Source organism: Dendrobates tinctorius, unplaced genomic scaffold (assembly GCF_039654945.1).
Source record: "Dendrobates tinctorius isolate UK_male_01 unplaced genomic scaffold, ASM3965494v1 ptg000115l, whole genome shotgun sequence".
Classification (NCBI taxonomy): domain Eukaryota; kingdom Metazoa; phylum Chordata; class Amphibia; order Anura; family Dendrobatidae; genus Dendrobates; species Dendrobates tinctorius.
The window spans coordinates 15827815-15846267 of NW_027361783.1; the positions used below are offsets into that span (position 1 = coordinate 15827815).

At 45.3% G+C, this 18453-nt stretch overlaps 1 protein-coding gene across 2 annotated transcripts in view; it reads left to right on the forward strand.

The window, feature by feature from the left end:
* Positions 1-18453, forward strand: part of TMX3 (thioredoxin related transmembrane protein 3) — a 100962-nt gene that overhangs the window by 58886 nt on the left and 23623 nt on the right. For both annotated transcript variants that reach the window (XM_073590017.1, XM_073590018.1), the window contains exons 10-11: positions 3569-3667; positions 4137-4194. In XM_073590017.1, coding sequence (XP_073446118.1) covers positions 3569-3667; positions 4137-4194 — 157 coding nt within the window. The remainder of the gene's footprint in view (positions 1-3568; positions 3668-4136; positions 4195-18453) is intronic.

Sequence of the window (18453 nt, forward strand, 5' to 3'; positions counted from 1 at the left end):
CCATAATACATATCCTCCATCCCATAGTCCCGTGCCCATATACCCATCATACATATCCACCATCCCATAGGCTCGTGCCCATATACCCATCATACATATCCTCCATCCCATAGGCTCGTGCCCGTATACCCATCATACATATCCTCCATCCCATAGTAGAGTGCCCATATACCCATCACACATCCTCCATCCCATAGTCCCGTGCCCATATACCCATCATACATATCCTCCATCCCATAGTCCCGTGCCCATATACTCATCATACATATCCGCCATCCCATAGTCCCGTGCCCATATACCCATCACACATCATCCCATAGCCAACCATTATGACATCATAATGAGCGGCGGGGCTTGCAACATCAGCGTCGCCATGGCTACCATTATGACATAATGAGGGAGAGGCTTGATATACACACACTTTTTCCCCATTATGTAGATAGGGGCAAAATTGTTTGGTGAATTGAAATGTGCGGGGTTAAAATTTCGCCTCACAACATAGCTTAGGACACCCTCGGGGTCCAGACGTGTGACTGCCAAATTTTGTGGCTGTAGCTGCGACGGTGCGGATGCCAATCCCAGATATACACACACACATACATACATACACACTCTTGAGCTTTATATATTGGATATATATATATATATATATATACAACTTTCAGTTGTTTTAACACAAAAGTAAACATTTGTTGGGGACATGAATGGCTTTGTTCAAATGCAGGAATAGGGCTGTGTAACAGGACCACTTTGCTTGGCTCAAGGAAACTAATGGTTTCCTTTTAGTATTCTTATAGCTGTTCGATGTTTAGTCCATGTGAATACTTCGTGTTATTATTATTATTGTTTATTTATATAGCACCATTGATTCCATGGTTCTGTACATGAGAAGGGGTTACATACAAATTACAGATATCACTTACAGTAAACAAACTAACAATGACAGACTGATACAGAGGGGAGAGAGGACCCTGCCCTTTTGGGCTTACATGCTACAGGATGGTGGGGAAGGAGACAGCAGGTTGGTTGGTTGCAGCAGTTCCAGTGTTGGTTGAGGTGATATCTCTGGTAGTAGTGAGAGAGGAGGAGGTAGCGGGGTCATTGCAGGCTGTAGGCTCTCTTGAAGAAGTGGGTTTTCGGGTTCCGTCTGAAGGATCCAAATGTGGTTAATAGTCGGACTTGTTGGGGCAAAGAATTCCAGAGGATAGGGGCTATTCGGGAGAAGTCTTGGAGGCGGTTGGGTGAGGAGCGAATAAGTGTGGAGGAGAGAAGGAGGTCTTGGGAGGACCGGAGATTACGTGAGGGAAGGTATCGGGAGATTAGTTCAGAGACATGTGGGGGAGACAGGTTATAGATGGCCTTGTAGGTCAGTATTAATAATTTGAACTGGATACGCTGAGGGAATGGAAGCCAGTGAAGAGATTTGCAGAGGGGAGAAGCGGAGGAGTAGCGAGGAGAGAGATGAATTAGTCTGGCAGCAGAGTTAAGGATGGACTGGTGAGGTGCGAGGGTTTTAGCTGGGATACCACAGAAAAGGATGATGCAGTAGTCGAGGCGGGAGATGATGAGGGCATGCACAAGCATTTTAGTAGATTGAGGGTTGAGGAAAGGACAGATTCTGGAAATATTTTTCAGCTGGAGGCGACAGGAATGTAGAAAGAGCTTGGATGTGCGGTTTGAAGAACAGGGCAGAGTCAAAAATTACTCCGAGGCAGCGGACTTCCGGTACTGGGGAAAGCGTCATGGTAGATCTTAGTGTCATCAGCATAAAGGTGGTGCTGGAATCCATGGGACTTTGAGTTGTCCTAGAGCAAGTGTATAGATTTAGAAGAGTAGGGGTTCTAAAACAGCCTTGGGGGACTCCAACAGAGAGATTGTGGGATGAGGAGGTGGTGTGGGAGTGGGAGACGCTGAATGTGCGGTTGGAAAGGTATGAGGAGATCCAGGATAGGGCGAGGTCATTGATGCCGAAGGTGGAGAGGATCTGTAGTAGGAGGCAGTGGTCAACTGTGTCAAATGCAGAGGACAGATCTAGAGGCAGGAGTATAGAGTATTGTCCATTTGATTTGGCTGTAAGTAATTTTGGTCAGGTCTGTCTCAGTGGAGTGATGGGGGCGGAAACCAGATTGTAGATTGTCAAAGAGCAAGTTAGATGATAGGTAGGAGGAAAGTTCAGCGTGGACGTGCTGCTCCAGGAGTTTGGAAGCGAATGGGAGCAACGAGCATGTTGAAGTCATTATGCCTTGCAAAATTGTGTGATATATAAAAAAAAATACTCCAATGAGCGACAGTCGCCAATGATATACAGTGCATTGCGAAAGTAAGTTTTGGAAATCATTTTGTATCCAAATCTGGCTTTAAATTTCTCCACAACAGTTTCATGGACCTGCCTATTGTGTTCCTTGGTCTTCATGATGCTCTCTGTGTGTCAAGCAGAACTCTGAGACTATCACAGAGCAGGTGCATTTATACGGAGACTTGATTACACACAGATGGATTATATTTATCATCATTAGTCATTTAGGCCAACATTGGATCATTCAGAGATCCACAATGAACTTCTGGAGTGAGTTTTCTGCACTGAAAGTAAAGGGGCCGAATAATATTGCACGCCCCACTTTTCAGTTTTTGAAGTTCCATAAAAATTTAAAATAACCAATAAATTTGGTTCAACTTCACAATTGTGTCCCACTTGTTGATTCTTCACCAAAAATTTACATTTGGTATCTTTATGTTTGAAGCATGATATGAGGGAAGAGGTTGAAAAGTTCCAGGGGGCCGAATACTTTCGCAATGCACTGTAATTCTCAACAGTAAATCTCCTGCCCTGCCAACATTTTAGTTCTGAATTTGAAAAAAAATAAATACACCTACATAATTTTTCCTATAAGACCATAAATGAAATAAACGCCAAAATAAAGCAATTGACAAAAGTTTAGCAATTTTATTTCCGCCGCATATTCAGACAATCAAGATAAAATCAAAGAATTATATACCGTACATGTTAAAAGAGAAAAAGCACAGATTGGTGAGTAAAGCTGGACTATAAGCTATAAAAGTAACACCTTGTCAGCAATACATTCCTGCAATATCCCAGACAAGAAAAAGACATGCCTCGTCTGTTTTTTTTCTCTTTTAATATGTATATAATCATACTCTGATTTTATCTTGATTGTCTGAATAAAGTTTTGCAATTTTCTTTTGACCTCATAGTTAATTGCTTTATTTTGGTATTTGAATTTGAAAAAAATTTGATTGTAGATAACCCAACAGTCCACTTTTGATGAACTTTGGCATAAGCACATTAATATTAATTAGTTTATTAATATGGTATTTGATCTTCATATGCATTTTCTGTGCATTTTATATTAGGGATCTAAATGTCTTGGCAATAGAAGTGTTGAAAAGCTATGTATACTCTACTATAGTGTATACTTTTATAAAACAATTTGTCAGTTAAGACAAAAACCCTTCAAGTTCAAAAATAAAACCATTTGATTGTAATACAATCATTACAACGTGAGGAATTTATGTTAACCTTGCCATGCATTTTTTCATTGCCATTTAGAGTATGAAGACGGCGATTTATCAAGCTGGGTAAATAAGGAGAGATTTGAGGGGTACCTTCATGTCGATGGATTTACATTGTATGAGCTGGGCGACACAGGTAATAAATCCAACGGTCTCATACTTTAGGTTTGATGAACAATTAGTATGTCATAACTTGTTCATGTGCCTTTTTGTATCTGCCTTTTGTGTTTGGGATGTGTTATAAAAGCTTTTAAAAGGTAAAACAAAACGCTCCCTGCTTATCATAAGGTTAACTACCTGTTAGAACATAGAATCATAGAATTGTCAGTGAATGTGTGTGTTTATATATAATGTGTTTGGTAAAGCAAATCCTTCTACTGTTACTGAAAACGAAATAAGGCCTACAAAGAAAAGAACATAGTACCTACAGTCAAATATGGTGGAGGATTAAATATGCATTGGGCTTGTTTTGCTGCTTGTACTGGGTGCCCTGACTGTGTGCAAGGCATCATATTTTAGATAGATAGATACTGTGTGTATATATTATAATTTTTTTATTTTTTTTTCACGCAATGATGTTTTGTTTCTTGTTTTTTCCCTTTTAGGAAAACTTGTGGCTGTTGCAGTTATTGATGACAAAAACAATTCAGTAGAACATACCCGGTAAGAACATACAGTTATTGCTTGCTATCTGACTGCCTTTCCCTTATATTTTTTTTTAGATGGGGTGGGAATGATCTGTTTTTGTTTTTTGTTTTGGTGAAAAAGACAGTTTTGTTTTAGAAGCAGCTAATTAAAAAAAAAATGTTACTGGCTGTAAATGAAAAAGAAGTAGGCTAGCTGTTATGTCACTTTTCTTTTATTATTGTTTGCATAATTTAATACACTCAGCTGCTCGTAACACTTCAATATCCAAACCGCGTGGCATACATTTATGACCTTTATATGCATTGAAGGGTCGGTGGGTTTGCACGTCCCATCCTGACCTCTACTGTATATGCACAACTTAAATCTAATGGAGTTGTTTAGAGTGGGCTTATAAGTTTATTTTGCTCCATTAGCTGCAGGTGCTAGCTGTATTATACAGCTGACACTCACCTGCCCATCTTGGAATCAGATATTAATCCAGTTCCTGTAATTGTAACCTACTACATCATTTGATCGAAGTAGCTGGAATATATAAACCGTCATAAGCCTTTGTTATTAAAGGGTTTGTTCAGGCTTGGAGCACAAGTCTGCAGTCACTCACTTCAGTTGTATTGATTGAGGCTGCACACATCTAGTCTGGACATGACCTCATGTATGCTAATCACATACTTGTGGTCATGCGCCCACACCCCCCTTAGAATAAGGCAGTTGTAATGTCAGCTGAGGTCTAATGAAGGAACTCAGGACTGACATACTAGTTCTGACAAGGCTATAGGGGGCTTTACACATAGCGATATCACTAGCAATATCGCTAAATCGTCACCGATTTTGTGAAGCAGCAGCGATATTGCTAGCGATATCGCTATGTGTGATACCGCCGACCGGCTCCCCCGCTGTCTGTCGCTGATTGCGCAGCTCCATTTCTCGTCGGGAGCTTCCTGCTGGTGCCGACAAGCGACGCGTGGACGCGGGCGGGAGGACGTCAGGATCGCTGTGTCTGAAAGGTAAGTAACGACCGCTGCTGCGTCGCTACGTCGCTGGTGAGATCTGCCTGTGTGACAGCTCACTAGCGACCATTTAGCGATGCACCAGCGATCCTGACTGGGTCGTATCGTGGTCGGAATCGCTGGTGCATCGCTAAATGTAAAGGGGCCTTATGCAGTACATAAGTATTGCAGTGTATTGTACTTGGTGAAATAATTTCCAGTTTAAATTCCGTAGTAAGACCTAACAACAAAAAAAGTAGAAAAAAAACTAAGTTTTTCGATGGCACAAAGGCCTGGTTCATCATTGCATTTGCTGTTTTGTCTAGTTTTGTGCATTTTGCACCTTTTTTGTTTGCACCCAATTCATAATTCTATTTCCACCTTTTTAACCCCTTTCTGACATGAGACATACTATCCCGTCCATGGGACCCCAGCCCCTATGCCCATGGACGGGATAGTACGTCTAGCGCGATCAGCGGCGCTCAAGGGGTGAGCGCCGCTGATCGCGGCCGGATGTCAGCTGATTATCACAGCTGACACCCGGCACTATGTGTCAGGGGCGGTCACTGACCGCCCCCAACACGTTAACCCCTGGCACACTGCGATCAAATACGATTGCAGTGTACCGGGGGTTTAGGGAAGCATCGGCAGGGAGGCGGCTCCCTCTATGCTTCCCTGAGCCCCCCGGAGCAGCGCGATGTGCAGCGCTGCTCCGGGGGCCTCCTTCCCTGCAGTTCCCCAGAGCCAATATGGCAGCGGGGGCCTTCAGGGAGCCGGCTTCCTCATGCCTGGCAAAGCGCCAGCGTGAGGAAGCCTCCAGCAGTGCCTGTGTCAGATCACTGATCTGTCACAGCGATCTGTGATGTGACAGATCAGCGATCTGTCACATGACAGTGATGTCCCCCCTGGGACAGTATAATAAAGTTTAAAAAAAAAAATGTAAAAATAATTTATAAAAAATCGCTAAATTAAAAAAAATATATATTTCCTAATAAATTCAGTTTTTGGAAATAATAAAAAACAAAACCATAAAAGTACACACATTTAGTATCACCGCGTCCGGAACGACCCGCCCTATAAAACTGTCCCATTAGTTAACCCCTTTAGCGAACCCCTTAAAATATAAAAATAAAAAACAAAGCAAAAAATAATGCTTTATTATCATACCGCCAAACAAAAAGTGCAATAACGCGCGATCAAAAAGACGGATATAAATATCCATGGTACCGCTGAAAACGTCATCTTGTCCCGCAAAAAACGAGCCGCCACAAAGCGTCATCAGCTCGCAGAATAAAGCGATGCAAAAATAATTATTTTTTATATAAAATTGTTTTCAGTGCATAAAAAAGCCAAAACATACTGACCCGAAGAATAAAACCGCTTTATCAATTTTACCGCACGTGGAACGGTGTAAACGCACCCTCCAAAAGAAATTCTTGAATTGCTGGTTTTTGTTCATTCTGCGTCCCAAAAATCGGAATAAAAAGTGATCAAAAAATGTCACGTGCCCGAGAATGGTACCAATAAAAACGTTACCTCGTCCCGCAAAAATTAAGACCTCACATGACTCGGTGGGTCAAAATATGGAAAAATTATAGCTCTCAAAATGTGGTGATGCAAAAACTATTTTTACAATAAAACGCGTCTTTTAGCGTGCGACAGCTGCCAACCATAAAAACCGCCATAAATAGTAAATCAAACCCCCCGTTATCACCCCCTTAGTTAGGGAAAAATAATACAATTTAAAAAATGTACTTATTTCCATTTTCCCATTAGGGTTAGGGGTGTGTTGGGGTTAGGGTTGGAGTTAGAATTGGGGGGTTTACAAGCTCTGCCATGCGCCCAAACAGTGTTTTACCCCCACATATGGGGTATCAGCCTACTCAGTCAGGACAAATTGCAAAACAGCTTTTGGCGTCCAATTTTTCCTGTTACTCTTAGGAAAATAAAAAATTGGGGGCAAAAATATTATTTTTGTGGAAAAAAAATGATTTTTTTTATTTTCACGCCCGGGCGTTATAAACTTCTGTGGAGCACTGGGGGGTTCAAAGTGCTCACCACACATCTAGATAAGTTCCTTGGGGGTTCTAGTTTCCAAAATGGGGTCACTTGTGGGGAGTTTCCACTGTTTTGACATATCAGGCATCAGTGTACTCAGGACAAATTGCACAATAACTTTTGCAGTCCAATTTCTCCTGTTGCCCTTGGTAAAATAAAAAAAATTGGACCTGAAGTAAATTTTTTGTAAAAAAAAAAAAAAAAAAAAAAAAAAAGTTAAATGTTCATTTTTTTTTTTTTTTTTAAACATTCAAAAAATTCCTGTGAAGCACCTGAAGGGTTAATAAACTTCTTGAATGTGGTTTTGAGCACCTTGAGGGGTGCAGTTTTTAGAATGGTGTCACTTTTGGGTGTTTTCTATCATATAGACCCCTCAAAGTGACTTCAAATGTGATGTGGTCCGTAAAAATAAAATGGTGTTGCAAAAATGAGAAATCGCTGGTCAACTTTTAACCCTTATAACTTCCTAACAAAAAAAAATGTTGGTTCCAAAATTGTGCTGATGTAAAGTAAACATATGTGAAATGTTACTTATTAAGTTTTTTATGTGCCGTATCTCTGTGATTTAATGGCATAAAAATTCAAAGTTGGAAAATTGCGAAATTTTCAAAATTTTCGCCAAATTTCTGATTTTTTTTTCTCAAATAAACGCAAGTTATTTGAATGAAAATTTACCACTAACATGAAGTACAATATGTCATGAGAAAACAGTGTCAGAATCAGTGGGATCCATTGACGCGTTTCAGAATTATTACCTCATAAAAGTACAGTGGTCAGAATTGTAAAAATTGGCCCGGTCATTAATGTGCAAACCACCCTTGGGGGTAAAGGGGTTAAAGTCTATTTTTGGCACTCTTTGTGTGTTTTTCCTTTTTTTGTTTGCTTTTTCCACTGTGTGGGAAGAGTTTATCTATTGCAGATTTTTTTGTTGGATTCGTCAATTGCTGCTTTTTAAAAAAGTCTAAAATTTGGTGCAACTCCACCTCAGTCCCTCCTCCTCCCTTGTATTTTTGAGTGTGCCGGTATTTTGATGACATTTTTTGCATCGTGCAACTAATGGCGCTAGAGAGTCACAAAACAGTTCAAGGCAGTGCCTTTTTTTTTTTTTTGAAGAATTAGGCACCAAAGAATGGCATCTAACACCAGAAGAGAGAGCACAAAACAGGAAAGTGACTTAACACACACACACACACACACACACACACACACACACACACTTCTCGACTGACAGACACATTATGAGTTCTGGGTCTCAGAATAAAGTGACACAAGCAAAACTTAGATTTTTTTTAGGCAAAAAAATTGATTTAGCTGTTTTTGTACTCGTCTGAAGAAAAATGATGGAAGAGAATGTGTCAGCCCAAACAAGCAGTGGAAAGTAATCCAACACATAGGGGTGATAATATCCCCTATAAGGCTAACAACCTCAACTGTGGTGTTGTTGAAACTGATGTTTTATCTCAAATATACTAGTGCATTGTTCTGGTGACCGACAGCGATGGCCTGAGCTTTCTCTGTAGACTTTGTAAAACTAGTAGGATGGAGTGATGCACAGCGCCTCTTGGCCACACCAATGCTGCACTGAGCTCCTTAATGATCATGTTTGATTATTCTTCATTTACTACAAATCCGAGGCAGAGATTGGAACACTAAAGTTTCAATATTGGACCATATCCCCTTTGCTTAGGTCTACACTCTCAATTTGGGCTGGCTCACTCCCCTTAACGTGTCATTTTTAAGTCCTAAAAACAAAACCCAAATAATAATGTCCGTATTGTGTACACATTTTTTTTTTTTTTTTTAAATACTATTCTCAAATATACCGTATATTTTTTTTTTACATTGTATACCATGAATTGTATTAAATATTGCAAAAAATACAATTGGCACTGCGTAAAGCTTCCTTTACATGGCTGACAACTCAAAAATAAAAATAGTTTTGGCCCTAGAGTGTCGGGATAGAAAAAAAAACAAAAATATGTTTGAAAGGGGTAGTTATTGAAGCTCCAAAGTGTAATGAACCAAACGATCACGCAGTTGTCTTACCGCCGTAATCTATTTGAAGGTTTATTCCCATCTGCATGGATGGCTGTTGTTGGATAGCTCTTGTAAATGCAAACACTTTTGTAATCTTCTGTATATTAAAATGTTGCTTCATTCCCCCAATACTGTAAATGTTTACAGCTCTGTGCTTAGAGGACTAGCCACTAGTGGTGGCCCAACATGACCATTGCTTGGCTCTTGTAAGCACTGCTTTGAAGCTGTCTGGTATTGCTGGAGCCCAATTAGCTCCTGACCCAAACCAACTTCATTGCCACTGGGCTTCTGATTCTGATGGTGTAGCGGCAAGGCCACCTCTTATAGGGGCATCAGTGAACAGCTGAGGTCAGTGGCTCCGGTGTGTCAGTCAAGCAGGATCATCCGCCCCCTAGGCAATCAGGAAGTCGACTAGATGGTTTAAGATCACAGGAACCACCCTTTATTGGGATTGGCCACTTTATACATTGTTTTTACAAATATGTGGCAAACATGAATACAGCCAATTTACTAATATATACGCTTTGGAAATTCTAGTTTTCTCATTGGTAAAAACCATGCCACATAGTTAAGCCAAGCCTTCTCCCATTTGGAACATGGCATGAGATAAGTGTTGAGCCACATGACCCTTATCTTTAAATTTTAAACCATTTAAAGGTTTTACTTCTAGAGAAAAATATGCATTTCTTCATTTTACTGATGGTTTCTATTCTGGCCTTAAACAATTTCTTATTCCATTGCAGAAAGACACTATATGGAGAAGCTTGTCAATGTATTTTGTCATTTTCAGTTTGGTATTTTTGAAAGGGAGGGCATTCTCTTGTAACACAGTTGTCATACAGTACAGGCATAACCTGTTTAACCATCCTTAGTTTTTTCCCCTAAATCTCATATTTTTATTTCGAACCATATAGTAGTCAAGAACAAGTTTTTTGACATGCCGGAGTGTACATGGATAGACATTCTTGTTTAAATAGGGAATGGGTAATGTCATGGTGTGGCTTGAGTTTTACCTCGGAGATAGATTGTATAGGGCTGTCCTCCCTGGATGAGATCTTCAAGAGAAATCAACCGAGAAACCTAAATAACACATACATATAGAAAACCAAAAGCCACCAATAACCTGTTAAAAAGAGTCATCATCTCATCCCCTTAAAAAGAGAAATGCCGAAGGGGCAATATCTCTAGATTAGGAGGAAATTGCTCTAGAGTTAATGAATTCCGTACTCAATCTATTGACCTCAAAGAAAGCGAGGAAATCATCCACCCATTTTTTAAAAGCTATCATAGTGTCTGACAGTACTACCCGTTGTGGTAGGGCATTCCACAGTCTGGCGGCTCTAACTTTAAAGAACCCTTCCCTATTTAGCTGCCGGAATCGCCGTTCTTCCACCTGTAATGATGAGTGCCCCCTTGGTCCTTAGTACGGTTTTTGGAAGGAATAAGTCATGTCCATGTCCTCTGTACTGTCCACACATATATATTTATACAAGTAAATAAGATAATAAGTATCTCTGAGGCAAATTTTTTGTAAGCTAAACAAGCCCAACCTTTCCAACCTCTGAAAGGCTTTCCATCCCTTGTAATAATCTCATTACCTGCCTTTGTACTGATCTTTATACTTCTGAAATGCTATTTCTGTTTTCTCAGCCTTCAGGATTTTCAATGCCCTTTGTTTTTGTCTTAATAAACTTTGTACTGTCTTATTTATCTATAATGGTTTCTTTTTATTCCTTGAAATTTTGTTACCAAAGAGTATAAGTTTTCTACAGGATTCTCTTAGTATTTCCTTAAATTGAACTTGTCACCTGTTTTGGCTGCTATAAGATCAGCCACCGCCTTTCAGGGCTTATCTGCAGCATTCTGCTTGATTCGTGTCTCCTGGGCAGGCATACTGACCTGCACTGTTGAGGGCAGAGAAAAGTACTGCAGTGCGCAGGCGCCGGACCTCTGACCTCTCCCGGCGCCTGCGCACTGTAGTACTTGGCTCTGCCCTCAACACGGCAGATCAGTATGCCTGCGCAGGATCCACGACATGAAGCATGCAAGATGATGACATCGCATGAAAATGGGAGGCGCCGGACCCGGAACGCCCCCGGGTGAGTATAATAAAACTTGTTTTTCTTCTCTTTCAGGTTAGATCGGTGACTTATCTACAGCGTTATAGAATGCTGTAGATAAGCCCTGAAAGGCAGTGGCCGCAGATTATAGCGGCTAAACGAGGTGAAAGGTTCCCTTTAACTATGCACTTCTTTGCTTCCTCTGCACTTTAATGCCTCCTCTGCTCTGCTCTTCAGCCTCGCCTAGACTCACTAGAATTTGTAGTCCTCCAGGCAGCACACCTCAAGTGAATCTGCTAGAAACTTCTAGAACAAACAGCACTCACACAGACACCGGCATCGGGTCTATTACCTTTTAAAAAGACATTGGGGTATGCTACGTGGCGATCCAGATCTAAGATATCATCCCGTTGAACCCAAACTTCACATTTAGGAAAGGTCGATCCATTCGGTATCAACTCGTTAATAGTTTTAATAAATGAATAAACGTATTCTCCAGAAGGAGTGCCCGTGGATTTTCCAGTTAGATTCACAATGCCCTAAGGGTGTAAATGAACGATTGACGTACGGCTGTTTCTTCTGATAACAGACTTTTAATTTTGTTTGTATGAAGGGACTGGATTTTGGTAAATCTTGTTGTTGGAGCCCCGTTTAAGTGGGCCATGGTTTTTATTACTAGACACTATTGATGTAGAAGGGTTATTGTTTTTCCTCTCTATTCTACATTCTGTGTGAATAAACAGAATTGTTTTGCTCACAACAAGTGTACATTCTTTTCTCCAAGCGCTCCTTATTTGAGGGCCTAATCTCTTAATTTGGCCTCACTGGTGATCCGGCGATCTGATTTTGAGTCACAGCAAAAACGGCTACAACAACATCAATTGTGATTCTAGGTCACAGGTGTCTTAATCAAATTATTAATATATGGATGTACAGTGCCTACAAGTAGTATTCAACCCCTGCAGATTTAGCAGGTTTAATAAGATGCAAGTAAGTTAGAGCCTTCAAACTTCACACAAGAGCAGGATTTATTAACAGATGCATAAATCTTACAAACCAAAAAGTTATGTTGCTCAGTTAAATTTTAATAAATTTTAAACATAAAAGTGTGGGTCAATTATTATTCAACCCCTAGGTTTAATATTTTGTGGAATAACCCTTGTTTGCAATTACAGCTAATAATCGTCTTTTATAAGACCTGATCAGGCCGGCACAGGTCTCTGGAGTTATCTTGGCCCACTCCTCCATGCAGATCTTCTCCAAGTTATCTAGGTTCTTTGGGTGTCTCATGTGGACTTTAATCTTGAGCTCCTTCCACAAGTTTTCAATTGGGTTAAGGTCAGGAGACTGACTAGGCCACTCCAACACCTTGATTTTTTGCCTCTTGAACCAGGCCTTGGTTTTCTTGGCTGTGTGTTTTGGTTAGTTGTCTTGTTGGAAGATGAAATGACGACCCATCTTAAGATCCTTGATGGAGGAGCGGAGGTTCTTGGCCAAAATCTCCAGGTAGGCCGTGCTATCCATCTTCCCATGGATGCGGACCAGATGGCCAGGCCCCTTGGCTGAGAAACAGCCCCACAGCATGATGCTGCCACCACCATGCTTGACTGTAGGGATGGTATTCTTGGGGTCGTATGCAGTGCCATCCAGTCTCCAAACGTCACGTGTGTGGTTGGCACCAAAGATCTCGATCTTGGTCTCATCAGACCAGAGAACCTTGAACCAGTCTGTCTCAGAGTCCTCCAAGTGATCATGAGCAAACTGTAGACGAGCCTTGACATGACGCTTTGAAAGTAAAGGTACCTTACGGGCTCGTCTGGAACGGAGACCATTGCGGTGGAGTACGTTACTTATGGTATTGACTGAAACCAATGTCCCCACTGCCATGAGATCTTCCCGGAGCTCCTTCCTTGTTGTCCTTGGGTTAGCCTTGACTCTTCGGACAAGCCTGGCCTCGGCACGGGAGGAAACTTTCAAAGGCGGTCCAGGCCGTGGAAGGCTAACAGTAGTTCCATAAGCCTTCCACTTCCGGATGCTCCCAACAGTGGAGACAGGTAGGCCCAACTCCTTGGAAAGGGTTTTGTACCCCTTGCCAGCCTTGTGACCCTCCACGATCTTGTCTCTGATGGCCTTGGAATGCTCCTTTGTCTTTCCCATGTTGACCATGTATGAGTGCTGTTCACAAGTTTGGGGAGGGTCTTAAATAGTCAGAAAAGGCTGGAAAAAGAGATAATTAATCCAAACATGTGAAGCTCATTGTTCTTTGTGCCTGAAATACTTCTTAATACTTTAGGGGAACCAAACAGAATTCTGGTGGTTTGAGGGGTTGAATAATAAATGACCCTCTGAATAAACTTTTCACAATTTAAAAAAAAATTAAACAAAGAAATAACATTCTTTTCTCCTTCGTCTCATTGGGGGACACAGAGACTGTGGGTGTGTGCTTCTGCCGTCTGGAGGCTGACACTAAGTATACAAAAAAAGAGTTAGCTCCTCCTCCGCCGCATACACCCTCGCCCCCAGACCGGGCGTAACTCAGTTTTTTGCTTAGTGTCTGATGGAGGCACACGCAGTCTGGAGCTCCAGACTAGATTTTTTTTTTTTTTTGGTCTCTTTCTATGAAGATAAGATAGGGGCGACGGATCCTATAGAGAGGGTCCGATCTCCCCAAATCATCAACGGGCGACCACGTGTGAGTAGCCCTCCACGTGTTTTCTCTCCCGCACCGAGGGACACATCTGGGACTTTTCCCCAGACAACCATTTTTCTTTGTTATTTTTCTAAAGAGGTGGCAACGCATCCTGATAAGAGGATTCGGTTCCCCATGAACCCCAGTGGGCGAGCACGTGTGAGTGATCCTCCACGTTGTTACTCTCCTGCAACGTGGGAATGCATTAATGCCCCGACCACCCCTAGGTAGGACACCAGGGGTGGTCCTGGAGGCGCAGGTGAGCCAAGGGAGCGAAGCGTCGAAGACTGGTGCAGTAGCCTCCCCCTCCCGGCCCAGGGATGGGGTTGAGAGCACCACAAGCCCACGGCGCAGAAGCCACAGGGGGGAGGCCCGGCTCACCTCTCTTGTTGATGGGCGTGGAGTGTGGCCAGAGCCCCGTCGGCGGCCGCGCTGTATGGTGAGGCCCGAGCCGCCCGCCGGCCGACTTCCGGGGGTAGCCGGAAGCCCCGCCCACTAACTTCCGGGGGCGGAGAGCGGCGGGCGTGCTCAGTTACCGGGGAGCTCCCGCCCTCCTCCCTCGAACGCCGCACGTGTAGTGCGGCCAGCGGCGGCCGCGGTCCCCGCTGTATGGGGAGGTCCGGAGTTCCGCGCGCCCGCCGACTTCCGGGGGTAGCCGGAAGTCCCGCCCACTAACTTCCGGGGGCGGAGAGCGGCGGGCGCGCACAGTTATCGGGGAGCTCCGCCCCCCTCCCCCTCCTCATTTCCTCGCAAAGTGTGGCCGGAAGCCGCCGCCTATCTCCCGGAGTGCGCCGCAAGTGCCCCGGCGAGTAACGCCGCACGCCCCGTGGAAGAGACGCAAGGTGGACATTACCGGTGGGTGAGTGCAACCCCGTTTCGAGTGCCGCACTAGTGGTCAAGGAAGGGGTTATCCTCCTCCTCCTACTCTACCCTGCAATATGTCTGGCAAAGGGAAAGCTCATTCTTTCCTATATGCTGTTTGCGTTTCCTGTGGGGTCAGGCTGCCTAAGGCGCAGCCGGATAAATTTTGTGAAGCCTGCGAGTCGGAGCGAGCCCAGGAGCCCCCCATTGTTGCAGAGCCCAGAAGTCAGGACCCCCCAGAATGGGTGGTGTCTTTATCACACTCTATGATGTCCCTTACAAGGGCAATTGAGTCTCTTCGAGGCCCGGGCAGGGACAAGGATGGTGGTCTGCCAGCGGAAGACAGCTCGTCCACGTCTCAGGACCCTCCGACCGTTAGAGGCCGCTCCAGCACCAGACAAGCTCATAGCAAAAGAGCTCGTTCCCCGTCGGCCGGACCCTCTGGGGTTTCGGCGGCGGGTATTAGGGCATCTCGTTCCCCGTCGCCGAGCTCGGGAAGCGAGCAGGATGAGGGCGAGGAGGAGGGAGAGGAGGCCTGGAATCCAGAAAGCCTGGGATACCAAGACTTGGTGGACAGCCTCATTGAGGCAGTCAACCAGACTTTAGAGATCGAGGACGATGTGTCCACGGCCTCAGGTCACAAGGTCTCCTTCAAGAAGACCAGGTGACCGCATAGAAGGTTTGCCACACATCCGGAGTTCGAGGAGCTAGTCCAGAAACATAGGGAACACCCGGATAAGCGTTTTGCAATGCAAAAGGCGCTGCAAGCAAAGTATCCGTTTCCTCCTGAACTCCATAAAGGATGGGTGGAGTCGCCAGTAGTGGACCCACCGGTATCACGTTTGGCGTCAAGATCGCTATTGTCGATACCCAGCGGTTCTTCTATCAAGGACCCAACTGATCGCCTTATAGAGGGGCTTGCCCGCTCAGTGTATGAGGCAGCGGGGTCGGCCCTGGCCCCCTCCTTTGCGGCTACTTGGGTGGCTAAGGCCATGGTTTCATGGGCAGACGCTCTGCATAATGCCCTCCAAGACAGAGATCTGCCTGCGGAGGTCTTGGAGGTTACAAATCAGATATCAGGGGCAAGTGATTTTCTCGTCAGCGCCTCTCTGGACGCGGCCGAGTGTTCTGCTGTGGCAGCAGCAAATGCGATCGCCGTTAGGCGAGCATTATGGATGAGATTATGGAAAGCGGATTCTATCTCCAAAAAATCCTTGACCTCATTGCCTTTTTAGTGCAATCGGTTGTTCGGTGAGAAGCTTGATAAGCTTATCTCAGAAGCCACGGGGGGGAGGAGTAGTTTCCTCCCGCAGCAGAGGACTTGGCCAGCATTCAGGCAGACACAGAGGCGTTTTCGGCCCTTTCGTAACCCCTGGAGGGGGACTTCGGCCAGAGCATCCACCTCCGCAAATGATGGTCAGATTAGGGAAAGGCAAACCTCTTACAGAGCCAATCCGCTGGGCAGAGGCCGAGGCCGTTTGCCCAGAACGAGGGGGGCCAGATCCCAAAAGCCTCCAGCAAAATGACTCGAGGCGCTTCGTACCTACGGACGACAGGGTGGGCGGACGCCTACTAAGGTTCAGCCACGTTTGGGTCGCAGTGGCACGCGACGCTTGGGTGGCAGAACTGATATCGTCCGGGTACAAGATAGAGTTTGTCGGACTCCCGCCACGGCGATTCTTTCATTCCCGGTTTTCCGGAACAGGATCGCAGGCAGAGGGTTTGTTACAGGCCATAATGACGCTACGGCGCAACGGGGTCATTGTCCCAGTGCCGAAAAGCGAAGAGGCACAAGGTTTTTACTCCAACCTGTTTTCGGTCCCCAAAAGAGACGGGACAGTAAGGCCAGTACTAGATCTAAAAATCCTGAACAAATTCATCAGAGTCAGGCGGTTCCGGATGGAATCCCTCCGTTCGGTCATTGCAGCCATGGATCCAGGGGAGTTCCTGGCCTCGATCGATGTGCAAGATGCATATCTGCACATTCCGATTTTTCCTCCACACCAGAGGTTCCTGCGTTTTGCGATCGGAGGGCGACATTTTCAATTTGTTGCTCTGCCCTTCGGTCTGGCCACTGCTCCCAGAGTCTTTACGAAGATAATGGCGGTGGTTATGGCCATCCTGCATGCTCGGGGCATAACGGTACTACCTTACCTGGACGACCTGTTGGTAAAGGGGCCGTCGTTTCAGGCGTGCCAGGAGAATGTCAGTATCACGCTGGATACCCTGGCCCGTCTAGGCTGGTTGATCAATCGGAGCAAGTCGTCCTTGGTTCCAGCCCAAAGAATCGTGTTCCTAGGCATGATTTTCGATACCTCCCGGGGGCTGGTGATCCTCCCTCAGGACAAGGCGCAAAAAATCAAGCAAGGAGTACGGAACCTTCTGCAGCCGGGCACCAGACCCATCCGGTACGGCATGAGTGTGTTGGGCAGAATGGTGGCGGCGATGGAGGCAATCCCGTTTGCCCAGCTCCATCTCCGTCCGCTTCAGCATGCGCTCTTGTCAGCATGGGACCGGAGGCTGCTTTCTCTCAGTCATCGGTGCAAGTTGTCTCCGCTGGTCCGACATTCACTCCGGTGGTGGACTCGCGACTCGTCCCTGGTCCAGGGGAAACCTTTTCCCCCGGAGCAGTGGTTGGTGGTGACGACCGATGCAAGCCTGCATGGTTGGGGAGCAGTTTTCCAGAGTCACACAGCCCAGGGGCGGTGGTCCATTCAGGAGATAATTCTCCCGATCAACATTCTGGAGATACGGGCAATACGATTGGCCCTGCAACATTTCCAGTGTTTTCTGAGACACCGGCCGGTGCGCATTCAGTCGGACAATGCTACAGCAGTAGCATATGTCAACCATCAAGGGGGCACGCGCAGCCAGGCAGCCATGCGCGAGGTCGGGCTGGTACTGCGTTGGGCAGAGAAGAACCGCGTGGTAATTTCAGCGGTGCACATTCCAGGAGTCGAAAACTGGGCGGCAGATTTTCTCAGCCGACAGAGGGTCGCGGCAGGGGAATGGTCCCTGCACCCCGAGGTTTTTCAACAGATCTGCCAACGGTGGGGAACACCGGACGTGGACCTTATGGCATCCAGAGAGAACGCCAAAGTACAAAGGTTCGTCGCTCGATCCCTCGACCCGCAGGCAATCGCAGCAGACGCTCTGGTGCTTCCGTGGAGCCAGTTTCGTCTCCCGTACTTGTTCCCCCCGCTACCTCTGCTTCCAAGAGTCATCAGGAAGTTAAGGAGAGAGAAGGTTCCAGCAATTCTGCTGGCCCCAGACTGGCCTCGGCGGGCCTGGTATGCAGATCTGGTTCAGCTAGTGGTGGACGTACCCTGGCGTCTCCCAGATCGGCCGGACTTGCTGTCCCAGGGGCCGATCTACCATCTGAACTTAGGGGCCCTGTGTTTGACGGCGTGGCCATTGAATCTTGGCTGTTAACACAGGCAGGATTCATGCGCGATGTGGTAGCCACGATGGTGAGTGCCCGAAAGCCTTCCTCGGCGAGAGTATATCATCGGACTTGGGAAGTTTTTTTCCATTGGTGTAGGGATCGCGGAGTGGCTCCTCTGGTTTTTTCGATCCCCAACGT